Source organism: Rutidosis leptorrhynchoides, chromosome 2, assembly GCF_046630445.1.
Source record: "Rutidosis leptorrhynchoides isolate AG116_Rl617_1_P2 chromosome 2, CSIRO_AGI_Rlap_v1, whole genome shotgun sequence".
Classification (NCBI taxonomy): domain Eukaryota; kingdom Viridiplantae; phylum Streptophyta; class Magnoliopsida; order Asterales; family Asteraceae; genus Rutidosis; species Rutidosis leptorrhynchoides.
In genome coordinates this window covers 703,606,588-703,625,030 of record NC_092334.1, presented here as the reverse complement: position 1 = coordinate 703,625,030, position 18,443 = coordinate 703,606,588, and the positions used below count along the sequence as shown (strand labels likewise).

General features: G+C 35.8%; 1 protein-coding gene across 4 annotated transcripts; it reads right to left on the bottom strand.

Annotated features, from left to right (window-relative positions):
• Positions 1 to 13,842: 13,842 nt before the first annotated feature.
• LOC139894681 (uncharacterized) lies at positions 13,843 to 18,131 on the bottom strand. Of its 4 annotated transcripts, none has more exons than XM_071878087.1 (12): positions 17,461 to 18,131; positions 17,296 to 17,361; positions 17,185 to 17,200; positions 16,636 to 16,764; positions 16,145 to 16,224; positions 15,766 to 15,873; positions 15,520 to 15,534; positions 15,324 to 15,408; positions 14,903 to 15,044; positions 14,640 to 14,791; positions 14,357 to 14,451; positions 13,843 to 14,162 (listed from the first exon to the last, which is right to left on the bottom strand). In XM_071878087.1, the coding sequence occupies exons 1-7, from the start codon at positions 17,515 to 17,517 to the stop codon at positions 15,532 to 15,534; spliced, it is 459 nt and encodes a 152-aa protein (XP_071734188.1). In that variant the 5' UTR covers positions 17,518 to 18,131; the 3' UTR covers positions 13,843 to 14,162; positions 14,357 to 14,451; positions 14,640 to 14,791; positions 14,903 to 15,044; positions 15,324 to 15,408; positions 15,520 to 15,531. The 4 variants fall into 4 exon arrangements, with proteins under 4 accessions (XP_071734188.1, XP_071734187.1, XP_071734186.1 ...); XM_071878086.1 differs by having other exon boundaries at positions 13,844 to 14,162; positions 15,520 to 15,649; XM_071878088.1 differs by lacking the exons at positions 13,843 to 14,162; positions 14,357 to 14,451; positions 14,640 to 14,791; ... (1 more) ...; positions 15,324 to 15,408; positions 15,520 to 15,534 and adding an exon at positions 16,332 to 16,365 and having other exon boundaries at positions 16,701 to 16,764.
• Between the last annotated feature and the right edge of the window lie 312 nt (positions 18,132 to 18,443).

The following is an 18,443-nucleotide window of genomic DNA, read 5'->3' as shown; positions in this document are numbered from 1 at the left end:
CAGGGTGGCACTCAGATTATATTATGGAAAGCAATGTTGCATATTGTCTTCTAACAGAGGAAGGAGAGCCAACAACTCTTCGCGAGACACTAAATCATTCAGATGCATCTCAGTGAATGACAGCTATGCAGGAAGAAATTGAAGCTTTTCATAAAAATAAAACATGGGAACTTGTGCCATTACCGAAAGGTAGAAAACCTATTGGAAATAAATGGGTGTATAAGATCAAGCGAAATGGCGATGATCAAGTGGAGCGGTATCGTGCAAGGCTGGTGGTTAAAGGATATGCTCAGAAAGAAGGTACGGACTTCAATGAAATATTTTCTCCTGTGGTTCGACTTACAACAATTCGAGTAGTTCTAGCGATGTGTGCTACATTTGATTTGCATCTAGAGCAGCTAGATGTGAAAACTGCATTTCTTCATGGAAATCTTGAAGAAGAAATTTATATGCTTCAACCAGAAGGTTTTGAACTACAAGGAAAAAAGAACTTGGTTTGCAGGTTAAAGAAATCTCTGTATGGTCTCAAACAGGCGTCGAGATGTTGGTACAAGAGATTTGATTCTTTCATAATGAGCCTTGAATATAACAGACTTTATGCAGACCCTTGTGCATATTTCAAGAGGTTTGGGGACAATGATTTTGTCATTTTGCTGTTATATGTAGACGACATGTTGGTTGCAGACCCTAACAAAGATCGTATTAATAAGCTGAAGGCTCAATTGGCTAGGGAGTTTGAAATGAAAGACTTGGGTGCCGCAAACAAGATTCTAGGGATGCAAATTCACCGAGACAGAGATAATAGGAAGATTTGGCTTTCTCAAAAGAATTATTTGAGGAAAATCTTGGAGCGTTTCAATATGCAAGATAGTAAGCCAATCTCAACCCCACTTCCTACTAATCTCAAGTTATCCTCCGTTATGTGTCCTAGCAGTAAAGACGAGAGGAAGGAGATGTCTCGAGTACCGTATGCATCAGCAGTGGGAAGTTTAATGTTCGCAATGATATGTACAAGACCAGACATTGCACATGCAGTGGGAGTAGTTAGTCGGTACATGGCGAATCCTGGTAAAGAGCATTGGAATGCGGTAAAGAGGATCCTTAAATACATCAAGGGAACCTTAGATGTTGCAAGGAATCCGGCATTTCATTCAAAGACAAAGCATATACGAGTTCAGTATCACTTCGTTCGTGAGAAAGTGGAAGAAGGAACCGTGGATATGCAGAAAATTCATACTGACGACAATGTAGCTGATTTTCTAACAAAGTCAATCAACCGTGACAAGTTTGTTTGGTGCCGTTCCTCATGCGGCCTAGCAGAGATGTAAGCAACATCATTGGCAAGGAAGGATTATCGTGTGAAGATTGATTGAGCTTTAATCAAATCTTCAAGTGGGAGATTGTTGAAATAATTGAACATTGAATGGTTGGTGAATGGTTGATATGGTCAGTCAATAAGCACATGTATATTGTGCAAGTACTATTGATTTGAAGGCTTAGTAAAATGGCCTAACTTTCATCTACCATGTTTGACAATTTGGTCATTTTCAAGTACTATAAATATACCATCATGCAGACACATTTAGGCATCCCAAATTCAAGAGTGTATCTTGTATACTAAAAGTCTAATAGAGAGTTTGTGAGTGTTAGTCTCCTAATTACAAGAGATATAAAGATTAGTACTTATCCTTGTAATTAGAGAGAAGTGTAATTCCTATTATTCTTATTAGTGAAACGTTTCTTTCCTTGCCCGTGGTTTTTACCCTATTGGTGTTTTCCACGTTAAATCTCGGTGTCCTATTATTGTCGTTATTTCAATTATAACTAGCGGTTTGCTATAATTCGGTGTCACTTTTCACAACACCCGGCCCTAATACTTGTGATGCATTGTCGGGTTCTTTTACATCCCATTTTTTTTTTTCATTAAAGACAACTTGAGAATGAAGCGTTAGTGAACTAGGCGAGGACACAAAGGCACAAAAGGATGCATGATTGAAAACCAATATTAACAAGTCTCCAAAACATATGCAAATATAAATTTGAAGATCAGATTAGAAGAATATCTATTATAGGCCCCAGGAAAACCATAAACATATCAATCCTGGTTTACTTCAAAAATTAACCGAAGGTCTCCTGGGGAAAAAAAAAAATGAAGACTTCAACATGTTTCCTTTTCGACTATATATCCGACCCGTTTAAGGATAAACACCACCCAAAGCAATTATCTCAAGATTAAAGTCCGTACACTGTAATTTTAAGAATGTGTAATAAGTATTCTAACAAGATACCTGTTTCAATCGGATCAAAAACACAATTGTACCCACAGAAGAGGGTTTATTCAATCAAGCGTGTTGACTGTAATTTGAAAAAAAAAAAAAAATACAAAACTTACGCAAGCCAGAAAGCCGCCTAATGTGTCCAACAGATCAACGGGTCAAAACTCGCCGAAAGTCTATTAAATCGTATGCCGCCACCTATATACTTCAGACTTTAAGGTCCAGATTATTGATGTAATTACCGATAACATACCTTTATGAATGCAAAGGTCCACAAGATGAAAACACCATTAAGTTTTTGCCCTGCTAAAATACGGATCGAATACTCACTTTTTAATAAAAATAACAGTCATCATATCTAACATGGGACTTTTTTTACAGGACTTGTAAAAAACATGGGGTGACCAACAATCAAAGCCATCAATTAATACAGACTAAAAGACCAACGACGACATATTGTACAAGCCACGAAATGAACCCACATCATAACCATACATTTTAAACAGATTTTAGCAAACAAACACTGAAAGGAGATTTTACAAAAGATAAAGTTTAACTAAATAAATTCCAAGGGTTTTAACCACGTACCATTGGATTAGACCACCACTATCGGACTTTAACAACCAGTAGAAATCAAGAAACAGCAACCATGAACCCCACCAAAACGAGGATCATAAATGGTTCCAGTACTTAAACATCTGCTTACGATTCCAGATAATACCATAATAGCAAAAACATCAACAGGATCAACAATATATTCACATTATTTAGTGGCAAAAGAATAGAAACATACAAGCTAGATAAACCACCAAGTTTCATAATAGAAAGATTATAATACTATGAGTTTCAAGCAATTAAAGTGGTATATGTGCGTTAAATTCAAAACCTAATCTATCATATTATTGAAGTCAGTCTTCTTCTATTGGTGATGACAGATTCGGGACCTGTTCGCTTTTAACAATTTCTGACTGTATAAAAGTTGAGATAATTTTTTACCTAAATTTCATCAGAACAAAAAAATGCTTACAATTTTCACATCACATGGTCGTAGCAAATGATCAAATTTTCTTGCCCGTGAACTTTTTGAGACTACACATGGCAGAAAAAATATGCAGATATATATGGTAATAAAAGATAACGCTTAAATATACTTCTAACAACATACCTTTTTTGTTGGAAATTTAGTGTAATTTTGGGTTTTAATCTACACTTGTAAATGGGTTTGGAGGTACGGAGTGTACACCCATTAAGTGATAGATTACCCGGACCCAAAAGTGGTTTTCCATTATTTACTATCATGACTTGGTCTACCTGAAATTTGACTAAGTGTTTTCAGTACTAAGTTTTCTTAGTAAGCTGAAATTTGGCTAAGTGTTTTGTGCTGGTTGTTCTGCATTGCTGGTCCTTGTGCTGGTTGTTCTGCATTGCTGGTCCTTGTGCTGGTTGTTCTGCATTGCTGGTCCCTGTGCTGGTTGTTCTGCGCAGCTGGTCCCTGTGCTGGTTGTTTTACGCAGCTGGTCCCTGTGCTGGTTGTTCTGCGCAGCTGGTCCCTGTGCTGGTTGTTCTGCGCAGCTGGTCCTGTTTGCTGGTTCCTCTGCGCTGCTGGTCCTGTATGCTGACTTTTGCGCTGCTGGTCCTGTTTGCTGATTTTTGCGCTGCTGGTCCTTTTGCAGTGCTGGTTCTTAAGAGACAGCAGTAAGAAAACACTTAACACAATTTTGAGTGATTACGGAAGAATTATTCTTGCACCCACTTTTGCTTTAGTGGTTGGAGGAATAATACTTGTTTATTATAAAGTGATCACTCATGCTTTGATAGTTGTAAAATATAATATTTGTTTATTGTAAAAGTAACAACTTTTACTTTAATGATGGAAGTGATAATATTTGTTTATAAAAATATTCTTCCTGTAACCACTTTTGAATATTATAGAAGATACTTTTATTAATCAATCGGCCAATTGATTTTAATAAAAAGACTCTTTCATGATTAAGGGTGTATATAAATATATTAACCAATATGCATGAGTAAAAATACACAAGTTACGAACACCAAAATATTCTTCTGCAAAAGGAATTCTTGTTTCTGCCAAAACAAGAATTTAATCTCTGTCTTATCCCAAAGTGATATTCGTGTAACCCAGGCTATAAGGGTCGAATAATTACTTTCGGAAAGTGATAACACGATTCAGTGATTTATCCGGCTATCGATTATTTTACCCTACACGAAAGAATTTAATAAAACCTCCAACAATCGAAAGTAATTATTTGTTATAATCGATGGCGGCTACGATGAAACACATGACGGCGAATTTCTCCAAACTTGATAAGTTTGAGGGAATTGATTTTAGGAGATGGCAAAAGAAGATGCACTTCTTTCTGAGCAGCATGAGTGTGGTGTACGTACTCAGCACACCAATTCCTGAAGATCATGGTGATGATGCCACTATTGAACAAATTCGGAAAAGGTGCAAGTGGGAGAACGATGACTACATCGCTAGAGGTTTAATCCTCAATGGTATGGCTGATTCCCTTTTTGATATTTACCTAAATGTTGAATCTTCTAAAGAACTATGGGACTGTTTAGAAACCAAGTATATGTCTGAGGATGCTTCTAGTAAAAAGTTCCTTGTGAGTAATTTTAATAATTACAAGATGGTCGATTCTAGACCGGTCTTGGAACAATACAATGAGCTCATTCGTATACTTGGTCAATTCACACAACATAAGATGAACATGGATGAGTCTATTCAAGTCTCAAGCATAATTGATAAACTACCTCCATCTTGGAAAGAATTTAAACATTCTTTGAAACATAAGAAGGAGGAGTTAACTCTTGTTGAGTTGGGTAGTCATCTGCGTATTGAGGAATCCCTCAGGTTGCAGGATAATGACAAGCCAAAGAGCAACGAAGTTGCTGGTACGTCTGTTGTCAATATGGTGGAACATAAAAAGTTCACTAGTAATAATGACAAAAAGGGCAAACGTAAACATCAAGGTTATAACAAGGCTAATCCGAACAAGAAGTCTAAATTGACTTGTTGGAAGTGTGGTAAAACTGGACACATGAAAAAGGATTGCAAGGTTATTTTTGGTAATAATAATGCCAAAGGATCTAGCACAAGCGGTTCGGGAAATGGTTTAAACAACCACAACTCGAAAGGTCAGAATATATTTAATAATTCAAATGAGAATTATTATGTTTCATATATATCTGAGGCTTATTTTGTGCAGGATGATGATGTCGCGTGGTGGGTTGACTCGGGAGCCACCACCCATGTATGCAAGGATAGATTTTGGTTCAAGACTTACGAGTCTGTGACTGATGGATCAATTCTTCATATGGGAAATGAGTCAACAGCCTCTGTTCATGGACGTGGAAGTGTGGATTTGTGTTTTAGTTCTGGAAAAACTATTTGTTTGTTTGATGTTTTGCATGTACCACAAATAAGAAAAAATTTGGTTTCCAGTAGTGTGTTAAATTGTTGTGGTTATAAACAAGTGATTGAATCTGATAAGTTTGTTTTGTCAAAACATGGTATGTTTGTTGGTTTTGGTTATTTATGCAATAGAATGTTTAGACTTAACATTAATCACTTGAATGTTAATTTTGCTTTTATATCTACTTCTAGCATAAATAATTCTACACTTTGGCATGCTAGACTAGGACATGTACACTTTAAAAGAATGCAAGATATGTCTAAAGATGGTTTAATACCGGCCTTTGACATGAACAATGAAAAGTGTAAAACGTGTATGTTAACAAAGATCACTAAGAAACCATTTCAAAATGTACATCGTGATACTGAAATTTTGGAATTAATACATAGTGATTTATGTGATTTGCATGCTACTCCTACTTTAGGGAACAAGAAATATTTTGTGACTTTTATTGATGATGCTTCTAGATTTTGCTATGTTTATTTGTTACATACTAAGGATGAAGCATTAGATAAATTTAAAATATTTAAAACTGAAGTAGAATTACAACAAAAGGCTTTGATTAAAAGACTTAGAACGGATAGGGGAGGTGAATACATTGACCAATCGTATTTCCAATCCGTTGGTATTATCCATGAGACCACAGCTCCTTATACTCCACAACAAAATGGTATATCTGAAAGGAAGAATAGGGTCCTTAAGGAAATGGTTAATTCCATGTTATCCTATTCGGGTTTAAGTGAAGGATTTTGGGGGGAAGCTATGTTAACAGCTTGTTATTTGCTTAATAGAGTTCCTAACAAAAGAAACAAGATTACACCTTATGAACTTTGGAATAAAAGGAAACCTAACTTGAATTATCTTCGGGTATGGGGCTGTAGGGCGGTTGTAAGACTACCTGATCCCAAGAAGAAAAGTTTAGGTGAAAGAGGTATAGATAGCATATTTGTTGGATATGTTGAACATTCCAAGGCATATAGGTTCTATGTAATAGAGCCTAATGAGTTTGTCTCAATCAATTCTGTGATTGATTCAAGGGATGCAATCTTTGATGAAAATCGATTTTCATCTATACCTAGACCAAAGGATATGATTCCAAGTAACAATGGAATCAATAAGGATTGTAATGATGAAGTCTCTGAAAAGGCTGTTGATCAGTCACTTGAGCTTCGGAAAAGCAAAAGAAAAAGGAAACCTAAATCATTTGGACCAGATTTTCAACTATACTTAGTTGAAGGTTCTAGGGATGATGTGTCTACCCAATATTCGTATTGTTTCAATGTTGATGATGATCCTAAAACATATGATGAAGCAATGAGGTCTCAGGATGTTGCATTCTGGAAAGAGGCAATTAATGATGAGATGGATTCTATCATGGGCAATAACACTTGGGTGTTAGCTGATCTACCTCCTGGTTGCAAACCTTTGGGTTGCAAATGGATCTTCAAAAAGAAGATGAAGGTGGATGGAACTATTGAAAAATTCAAGGCAAGGTTAGTCATTCAAGGCTTTAGACAAAAGTCTGGAATTGACTATTTTGATACTTATGCTCCCGTGGCACGTATCACTACCATTAGACTGCTGATTGCTTTGGCTACGATTCACAATCTAGTTATTCACCAGATGGATGTGAAGACAGCATTCTTGAATGGTGAATTGGATGAGGAGGTTTATATGAACCAACCTCAGGGCTTTGTCATGCCAGGAAATGAAGGCAAGGTGTGCAAACTTGTGAAATCCTTATATGGTTTGAAACAAGCACCTAAGCAATGGCATCAAAAGTTTGATGAAGTGATTTTATCTAGTGGTTTTAAATTAAACCAAGCAGATAAATGTGTATATAGTAAATTTGATGATTCTGGTAAAGGAGTTATAATTTGTCTATATGTTGATGACATGTTAATCTTTGGGACTGACCAAAGTCAGGTTGATTTAACAAAAGAATTTTTGTCATCAAAATTCTCCATGAAAGATATGGGGGAGGCTGACGTTATCCTTGGCATTAGGATCAAACGTGAAAGCAAAGGAATTTCGATTTGTCAATCTCATTATATTGAGAAGGTGTTGAAAAAGTTCAATTGCTTTGAATGTAATCCTGTGAGTACCCCTGTTGATCCAAGTGAGAAGCTTATGCCTAATCAAGGTGAAGCTGTATCACAACTTGAGTATTCTCAGGTGATTGGCTGTTTGATGTACGCCATGACTTGTACAAGGCCGGATATTGCTTTTGCTGTGGGAAAACTGAGTAGATATACTAGTAATCCTAGTACTCATCACTGGCAAGCAATTAGGCGGGTACTGAAGTACTTGAAGAAAACTATGGACTATAGTTTATCTTATAATGGGTTTCCTTCGGTAATAGAAGGATATTCTGATGCGAGTTGGATAACCAATATTGAAGATCATTCTTCAACAAGTGGTTGGGTGTTCTTGCTTGGGGGAGGTGCTATTTCATGGGCTTCTAAGAAGCAGACATGTATTACCAACTCAACGATGGAATCTGAGTTTGTTGCTTTAGCTGCTGCTGGTAAAGAAGCAGAATGGCTTAGAAACTTGATCCATGAGATACCATTATGGCCTAAACCTATAGCACCCATGTCTATCCATTGTGATAGTGCTGCGACATTGGCAAAGGCTTATAGCCAGATGTACAATGGAAAGTCTAGACACTTAGGTGTCAGACATAGCATGATTCGTGAACTCATCATGAATGGGGTAATTTCTATAGTGTTCGTGAGGTCACAACAGAATTTAGCTGATCACTTGACGAAGGGATTGGCAAGAGACTTGGTGAACAAGTCTGCTGTGGAGATGGGTTTAAAGTCCACATAAATTTCTAATTATAAGATACCCAATTCCCTTCTGATGAAAATTAGAAGTTGAATTCAATGTGGAAGACTTATACTTAGAAATTTGGAGTACAAAATTTTGTATCATCCCAAGGTAAGGTATGTACTCGGACCTGTTGAAGGTGAGGATGAAGTTTAGCTTCTTAATGGTTTATTTGAAAAAGTGCAATAGCAGGTGCATGACTGAAATGAACTACCTATGTGAATGTGAAGTTTTGCCGCTTCAACAAAGCTTGGACTTTTGCTTTAGATACATTCATGAATGGATATGGACACATGGCTTGTAAAGTGTCAGGATAGCTTTAGAGTATTTGAAAACTTATGTGTATGTTATTTTCAGTTATTCAAATGGGTTGAAGGGTTCAATTCTTAGAACACCCCGATTCTCGAATATTTGGAATGTGTAATGTACTAAGGTGAAAATTCAATCTTCAAGATATTTTCATTTATGCATGAGTTTTGTTTTAATTTGTTTAATTCTCATGAAATGAATTGCACTAAATTGGGGAGGATTGTTGGAAATTTAGTGTAATTTTGGGTTTTAATCTACACTTGTAAATGGGTTTGGAGGTACGGAGTGTACACCCATTAAGTGATAGATTACCCGGACCCAAAAGTGGTTTTCCATTATTTACTATCATGACTTGGTCTACCTGAAATTTGACTAAGTGTTTTCAGTACTAAGTTTTCTTAGTAAGCTGAAATTTGGCTAAGTGTTTTGTGCTGGTTGTTCTGCATTGCTGGTCCTTGTGCTGGTTGTTCTGCATTGCTGGTCCTTGTGCTGGTTGTTCTGCATTGCTGGTCCCTGTGCTGGTTGTTCTGCGCAGCTGGTCCCTGTGCTGGTTGTTTTACGCAGCTGGTCCCTGTGCTGGTTGTTCTGCGCAGCTGGTCCCTGTGCTGGTTGTTCTGCGCAGCTGGTCCTGTTTGCTGGTTCCTCTGCGCTGCTGGTCCTGTATGCTGACTTTTGCGCTGCTGGTCCTGTTTGCTGATTTTTGCGCTGCTGGTCCTTTTGCAGTGCTGGTTCTTAAGAGACAGCAGTAAGAAAACACTTAACACAATTTTGAGTGATTACGGAAGAATTATTCTTGCACCCACTTTTGCTTTAGTGGTTGGAGGAATAATACTTGTTTATTATAAAGTGATCACTCATGCTTTGATAGTTGTAAAATATAATATTTGTTTATTGTAAAAGTAACAACTTTTACTTTAATGATGGAAGTGATAATATTTGTTTATAAAAATATTCTTCCTGTAACCACTTTTGAATATTATAGAAGATACTTTTATTAATCAATCGGCCAATTGATTTTAATAAAAAGACTCTTTCATGATTAAGGGTGTATATAAATATATTAACCAATATGCATGAGTAAAAATACACAAGTTACGAACACCAAAATATTCTTCTGCAAAAGGAATTCTTGTTTCTGCCAAAACAAGAATTTAATCTCTGTCTTATCCCAAAGTGATATTCGTGTAACCCAGGCTATAAGGGTCGAATAATTACTTTCGGAAAGTGATAACACGATTCAGTGATTTATCCGGCTATCGATTATTTTACCCTACACGAAAGAATTTAATAAAACCTCCAACATTTTTCAGTCGGATAAAAAACAGTCGTACCCGCAGGAGAAGGTTTATTCACTCAAACGTCTTGACTGTATTAGTAAACGGGTCAAAAGTCGCCCAAAGTTTATTTAGTCGTATGCCGCCTCATATGTACTTTTATAAATTCAAATATCTAGATACATAGTTGTATGTACGATAACACACACTTTTCTTTTCTTTTAATAAGCCACTACCAGAAAACTTCTCTAGAAAACTTCTCTACTTATACAGTTCATTTATTTTAGTTAAAATCCGACATGGGCATTTCAACAAAAAAAATAACGATTCTATCATGGCTGCAAACATACACAGTTGCATAATGAAAACGCCATCCAATTTTTCCCCTCCAAAGTCCGGATCGAATACTCTACTCACTTTATTAATAAAATAATCAAAATTATCATAGCTTTTTTAACAGATTTGGGCAAACCAATATCAAAGGCATCAAATGGATACAAATTTTCCGACCAACATCAAGATGTCGTATTTTACAAGCCACGACGTGAACACACATTAAAACCATCAACTTTAATCTGATTTTGGCAAACCCACATCAAAACAGTCAGCTTAAACAAACTTGAACAGAGTTAAGAAAACCAACATCGAAGGGACATTTTTTTACAAGTCGCAACATAAATCCACATCAAAACCGTCAATTTAAACAGATTTTAGCAAACCGAAATCAAAAAGATATTTTTTACGAGAAAATACATAAACTCACATCAAAACCAGCCATTTAAATAGTTTCTAGAAAATCTAATCAAAAGGACGCTTATCTTCAAGCTACAATACAAGTTCACATCAAAAACGTCAATCTAAACAGATTTTATCAAACCAACGTCGAAGGGACATTTTTTAACAAGACACGGCATAAATTCACGTTAAAACCGTCAACTTAAACAGAATAACAAACCAACATCGAAGTGGAATTTTTACAAGCCGTGACAGAAATCCACATCAAAACCGTCAATTTTTAATCAAATTCTAGAAAACCCAACGTCAAAGGGACATTTTTATATGTCATGACGTAAACTCACATCTAAACCGTGAATTTAAACGGATTTTAGCAAACCAACATCGAAGGGACAATTTTTACAAACCGTGGCATAATCCCACATCAAAGCAATCAATTTCGATATATTTTAGCATACCAACCGTGAATTTTTACGGATTAAAGCAAATCAACATCGAAGGGCCAGTTTTTACAAGCCATGGCATAATCTCACATCAAGACCCTCAATTTTAACATCTTTTAGCATACCAACATCGAATGGACATTTTTTACAAGCCACGACATAAACCACATGAAATCGTCAATTTAAACAGATATTAGCGTACCAATATCGAAGGACATTTTTTTATAAACCATGACATAAACCAACATCCAAACCGTGATTTTAAACGGATATTAGCAAACCAACATCGAAGGGGCAGTTTTTACAAGCCATGGCATAATCCCTCATCAAAACCGTCAATTTCAACATATTTTAGCATACTGACATCGAAAAGAAATTATTTTTACAAACCACGACATAAACCACATGAAAATCGTCAATTACGACATATTTTAGCATAACAACATCGAAAAAAAGTTTTTTTACAGTCAGCTTTTAGCGTACCAACATCAGAGGGACAATTTTTGTTAAGTCATGACATAAACCCACATCAAAACCGTGAATTTAAACGGATTTAAACAAACCAACATCGAAGGGCCAGTTTCTACAAGCCATGGAATAATCCCACAACAAAACCGTCATCTAAACATCTTTTAGCATACCAAAATCGAAAAGCCACGACATAAGCCACATGAAATAGTCAATATAAACAGATTTTACCGTACCAACATCAAACGGACATTTTTAAGCCATGACATAAACCCACATTAAAACTGCCAATGGAAATCAAATTTAGCATACCAACATCTAACAGACATTTTTTCCCAAGCCACAACAAACCACATCAAAACTGATCATATAAACCGGTTTCAGCAAATAACATCGAAGGGACATTTTTTTACAGACCACTACAAAAACCCTCATCAAAAGCGTCAATTTTTTAACAGATTTTAGCAAACCAACATAGAAAGAACATCTTTTTTACAAGCTGCGACATAATCCCTCATCAAACCATAAACTGACAAGTTTCAGCCATATAAGCATAAATCAGAGTCTGAACGTCAATTTAAAACAGATATTGTCAAACCAATAGGGTACATAAAAAGGGTACTGTAACTGATTATATAAAGTTCATCATCATAGCAAAAAATCTAACAGAAATAAAGTGCCAATTAGTTGTAACAAATTATTAATTAGTCTAAAACAATAATATTTGACCAAAAGAAACACAGAGCATATGCCTAACAAAAAAATTAATCCACATAGCAATTGGCCTCAACAAAACCCTAACCAAGATATACTTTTCAAATTATTATATAAAGAATTAAAGATGCAAGTGAAACGCGTTTTACAAAACATAACGTGTAACCAAATCAAATCTAAGGGTTTCAACTGTTGGGGTGACCTTCACCCCTTTCCCACATCGGTTGGAGAGGCAAAAAATAAAGGCCCTTATATGTGGCTTGATACGTCTTCCTCACAGGACGCGTTTTAAACCCGTGAGGGAGTTGAGTCGCTGGTGACTAGCTGTTCCCAAAGCGGACAATATTATGTGATGGTCCTGGCTTCTGTCTCCGTTGCCATCAACTGGTATCAGAGCCGGGGTTACCACACCGATGTTGGGGGGATTGTTGGGGTGACCTTCACCCCTTTCCCACATCGGTTGGAGAGGCAAAAACAAAGGCCCTTATATGTGGCTTGATACCTCTTCCTCACAGGACGCTTCTGTCTCCGTTGCCATCAACATCAACCACATACCATTGGATATTTGAATTGTGACCACCATTATCGGACTTTAAAGGTTTAACCACCGCAGAAAGAAATCAAGAAACAGAAACCATAAACCCCAACAGCACCACCACCAAAACGGCGATCATAAATGGTTGATTCGTCGGCCCTCAAAGCCAAACGACAGAACCTGCGGATCTTTAAAAAGAAGACGATAAGAATATGGCGGTGGCGGCGTAGTTACGGTGGCAACACAATATGGAAGCGATGGTGTTGTGGTTACCGTCACAGCACCAGCATATGACCGTTGCCATCAACATCAACCACATACCATTGGATATTTGAATTGTGACCACCATTATCGGACTTTAAAGGTTTAACCACCGCAGAAAGAAATCAAGAAACAGAAACCATAAACCCCAACAGCACCACCACCAAAACGGCGATCATAAATGGTTGATTCGTCGGCCCTCAAAGCCAAACGACAGAACCTGCGGATCTTTAAAAAGAAGACGATAAGAATATGGCGGTGGCGGCGTAGTTACGGTGGCAACACAATATGGAAGCGATGGTGTTGTGGTTACCGTCACAGCACCAGCATATGACCGTTTATTGTTTTATGCTTAATATAAATAAACACGGAGTATATAAAGACAAAGAACTTCGCGTTGTTTCTGTAATATACTCGTTTTTCGGAAAGCGTGGGTTTTAAGCAGTTTATTTTTAATTTAATTTAAGATTTAAGTTGTAAAACGTTTTGTAACTAGTGTAATACCCGCAACCTTGCGGGTTCAGTATAGAAAATTTTTTTTGGATTCGTTATTATCAAAACATATTTATAGACATGTAAATTGTATTTCGTAAAATAAATACACTGATAATGTACATGGTTGACATCTTTATTTAAAACACTTGGCAACACACATAAGCTAAACATGAAAGAAACATAGGAGTTCACATAGACACTTATAGAGCTTCCATACGTGGAATTTTCAGGGTTGCAATCCCATCAGCTGTTTCGGCAATTGGTGTCTCTATTTCTTCAACATCTGATGGTGACTATGTTTTGCGCTTCATGGTCCTGGGGCTAGTTGTAACAATCTCAGAAGCTGATTCAATTCCACCTCGGTCAGCAGTCTCTTAAACCTACAATTACATTACTACATGATTGTAAGATGAACATCAAACTTGTACGTTCAAAAATCAAAAATCAAATTACAAGTGTTTTTTGAAAATAACAAGTTACATGATAGGGTTATGAAGAATGGATAGACCCATAAGAGTTTAGTGGCATATTTACAAATGGTTTAAGGTAATAAGTAACGTTATTCAAACCATACCTTTTTGGTGTAACGTCAGTACTCACACGTATCGGGTTAGTGGTAACACTGTCAGAAACTGATCGGATTCCACAGAAAACAGCAGTCTTTGAAACCTGCAAGAAAATGAACAATCGTTGTTAAAATGAAAAGCTAAAATACGAGGATCGTTACTTAATATTTGGATATTATATAGAACGCTACATGAGTCACATTTGCGTACTGAAAATTTGGATAACACCGGAAACTATACTGTAGACGTTAAATATAATGTAGTTACGAAGTAACTATATTGGAACGGAACCTTATTTGCTGTAACTTCAGTAGTATCTTGCATCGGGTTAGGAGTAACCATCTGAGAAGCTTGTTCAATACGACCTAACACATCAGTCTGTGAAACCATCCTTATTCAGTATTAATTTTTTGGACACAACCTCTCACAACGCATCTCGAAACCTAGTATCCAACGTGTGTTAGGCAATTCATATTGAAAAGTAAGACTGTGTGTGAATAGTGGATCGCAAAAGACAGGTTGATGGTTAGATGTAATAAACTAATAATACAGACCTCGATAATCTGCACCACATCCAAGATGCATTTTGGTGGATGTTTCGAGAATATATCAACTGCAGTTTGCAAAACAGTTTCGATCTTCAAATCAGTAGCAGGATGTTGAGCATGGGTTGTGTTTTCAGCTTGAAGATCAAACCTGCAAATGTAAATTTAGCGTCAACAGATGAAAGTTTTTGTGTGTGTGTGTGTGTGTGTGTGTGTGTGTGTGTGTGTGTGTGCATGTGCGTGTGCGTGTGCGTGTGCGTGTATATCTATATCTATATATATATATATATATATATATATATATATATATATATATATATATATATATATATATATATATATATATATAATCCATAATTGGGTATGCTGATATCATTAAGTGTGAACAATTGATACCAAAACCTTCAAGAGGTATGGTTGTGCTACTTACTCTGCCTTGAATCGACGAATGGGGGCGACATCCTCGTTGAGGAAAACGTGACAGCCCCACAACTGGTTACAAACCTACAGAAAACCTGCAATGACAAATTTTGGTCATGCGTAGGTCAGTAGTCATTAAGTTAACAGGTGGTGATCAGTATAAGATGAATATAATTAACAAACTTATTATTTAAACTAAAATGTACCTTGCCAATCTCTCACTTTGCAATTGTGCATAAGAACAACAATTGGAGCATCAGAATTTTTGTGTCCGACACAGATTCAAAACATTCGGTCACATGATGCGCCCATAAGGCACATTTGACTCTATTTCCGCTTTTACAGATTAAAAGGTTATTAGGTTACCAAACGGGAGAATGATTGTTACATCATATAAGTAATGTTTGTATTGAGGTATGCTTCCACCACGTAAACGAATTAAACTTTAATACCTGTTTATCAGACAGAACAAACTCAATGGATTTGGTATCCATGCCTTTTTCACGGTTAACACAAAGTAGGTTCAATTCAACCAGGCGACCAACGACGTCCAACGACGTCTGCATAATAAAAAATAGTTACAACAAAGATGAGTAACATTTTATTTAAGACTTTTATATGGAGATAAGAGTATCTGAATTCTTTATTAATAAAAGATGATAAGCATGCTTTGCTCTGTAAAAGCCCTCACTAATGAAAATCCTAAAATGCATTGTTTCTCCCTTCCCCAAAAATAGTACCTCCCTCTAAATCAGGCCCCTCTGAACATGAACTATATCTAGATTACGAAACTACATTGAATTTTCATCCAACGGGAATATATTATCTAACCTGAAAGAACTTAGAAGTTACGCCATCTTTTATCCCTCCGCTACTTGACATAAATGTTATAGACCCGATTTGGTCATATCCTGTTAAGCAAACCCAAGTATGGTAAATGATTAATATGTCATATAATGAACACAACAAAAACTGTAACTCAATATATTATTGAAAACAAACTAAAAACAGGAATAACGGATTTCAAGTAGAAATTTAGCTTTGAATCAAACCTGAAAAAAAAAAAAAAAACAGATAGAAAATTAGTAATAAGTACCTATAATCATAAAATCATACTTAAGAACTACCAAATAGCAACAGTTATAGTATCCTGAATCTAATAAATTCTGGCACTCATATTGTGATGAATAAGACGGATGACTAAAGTGAACTTATAAACTCTATTTCACTATAAATAACAGAGGTTGACTATAAAAAATCTTTTTAAAGGGTGAGGATTATTTTTTTAAAGGAATTTTATACAAATCTTACATATTTATTACTTCGCTTTAATAGATAGTGTAGATAGAATAATATCAATTTCCCATGACCGTGGATGAAAACGCACTGTAAATCCTTCGAACACTCGTGGACCCGGTTTTTCACACGGAATTGCAAGTTCAATGATAACTCTGCATTCAGAATTTGGAAATAAATTGTAAGTCCATCTCATAACAACGTTAAATATATGGCTAAACTATCACACTTGAGTTATCATGTAGGACTACAAAATTCATCATCAAATGAAAACAAGAGTTTTTGTTACAAAAACTTGCAATCCGAATCAAGTGTGGCACTGCATACACATTCAAGTCCACTTAGGCATTTATGAGAAAAACATGATAGTAATTAGTGTAGGCGAAAATGTAGCAATAGTACCTTCAAAGGTCGTGTTTCTTAAGGCATAATTAGTTTAGCCCATTACAACTAATGTATCAGTTTATCTCAATAAACTAAAAGGTTAATAAATATATTAGGTTCTAGAAGGAAATTACAAGTCGAACATTTTCTATAAACTCACATACTTTTGCACCATGCATTTGGGCACTCACCACATATGACGTTTAACTATAATCAATGAATTAATCAATCATTAGGCAAACGAAAAGAACACAAACTATATCTATTATAATGTAACTTGTGTAGTATGTCGTTAACCTTACCTGAGCTTTAAGCCTTCTTTTATCATTACTTGTTTCACAGCGTTGAAGATCACTGTTGTAAAATTCCTGATATATAAAACAATACAAGAATTAAGATTATACCTAAACCAAACAAAAGAATGTGCGAATCACTAATTAACTGCAGAATCAACTCATCGAGTGGACCTCTTCATCATCTAATCCATCTGAAGAAGAAACACACTCAATATTATCCAAATCCATAATCCTCTGTTTCTTGATTTCACAAACCCCAATTAAAAAGATTCAAAATTTTGAATCAATCTTACAAATCCAACGAAAACCCAATTCAGGAATATGAGAAAAGATTCAAACTTTACCTTCTGACGTCCACATATTTCAAGATAAATGTCAAACAGAGAGTGATTGATATCGTCTAATTCACAGCAATTAACAAAAACAAACGCATATAGATATAGATACAGATATAGATATACATACCCGATGTAAGTATGTCCTTTGTATCTAGGGCAGAGTGACGTCAACAAATAGCAAGCAAAGAAGACTGATTTCTCTTCTTCTAGATCACTTGATCATAATTCCTCATTTTCTCCATCAGAATTAGAATTAGAATTGAAATTATTTACGGTTTGTGATTGTCGCCCCTTTGTTTTCCCCATTTCTGATCTCGCAAGCTCTCTCTGTTCGTTCCCGTTTGATAAAATCAGATGTGTTTGATTAACAGTTGATCATATATTGAGTGAAGATTGGAACTGGCGATACAGGGGGATTATGAAATAAGATTTGGCGACTGTGTGTGTGCTAGGCGTGTGTTCATGGATCGAATAGAAGTTGATATGACGGTTATGTAAAATCGGTTTTTGAAGACACGATTGTGAATCGCAGTACCCTATTGTTTTTTGTTGTTAGAAGGGTAATTTAGGAAAATCACATAAATCTAACATCAGAGAGGTAATTCTGATTATCCCAAAAAAATCTCATCTAATGATTGAGATTGGCTGTTGTAATTTTATTTATTAAAATCTGAGATAAATAGTACTTTACTTTAATATATAGAGTAGATATAATAGCTCTCTTTAAAAAAATATATATATATATGCAATATTGAATAGTTGAAAGAATATATTTTGAGATGTAGACTATTTTTAATGTACAAATCGAACTTTTAG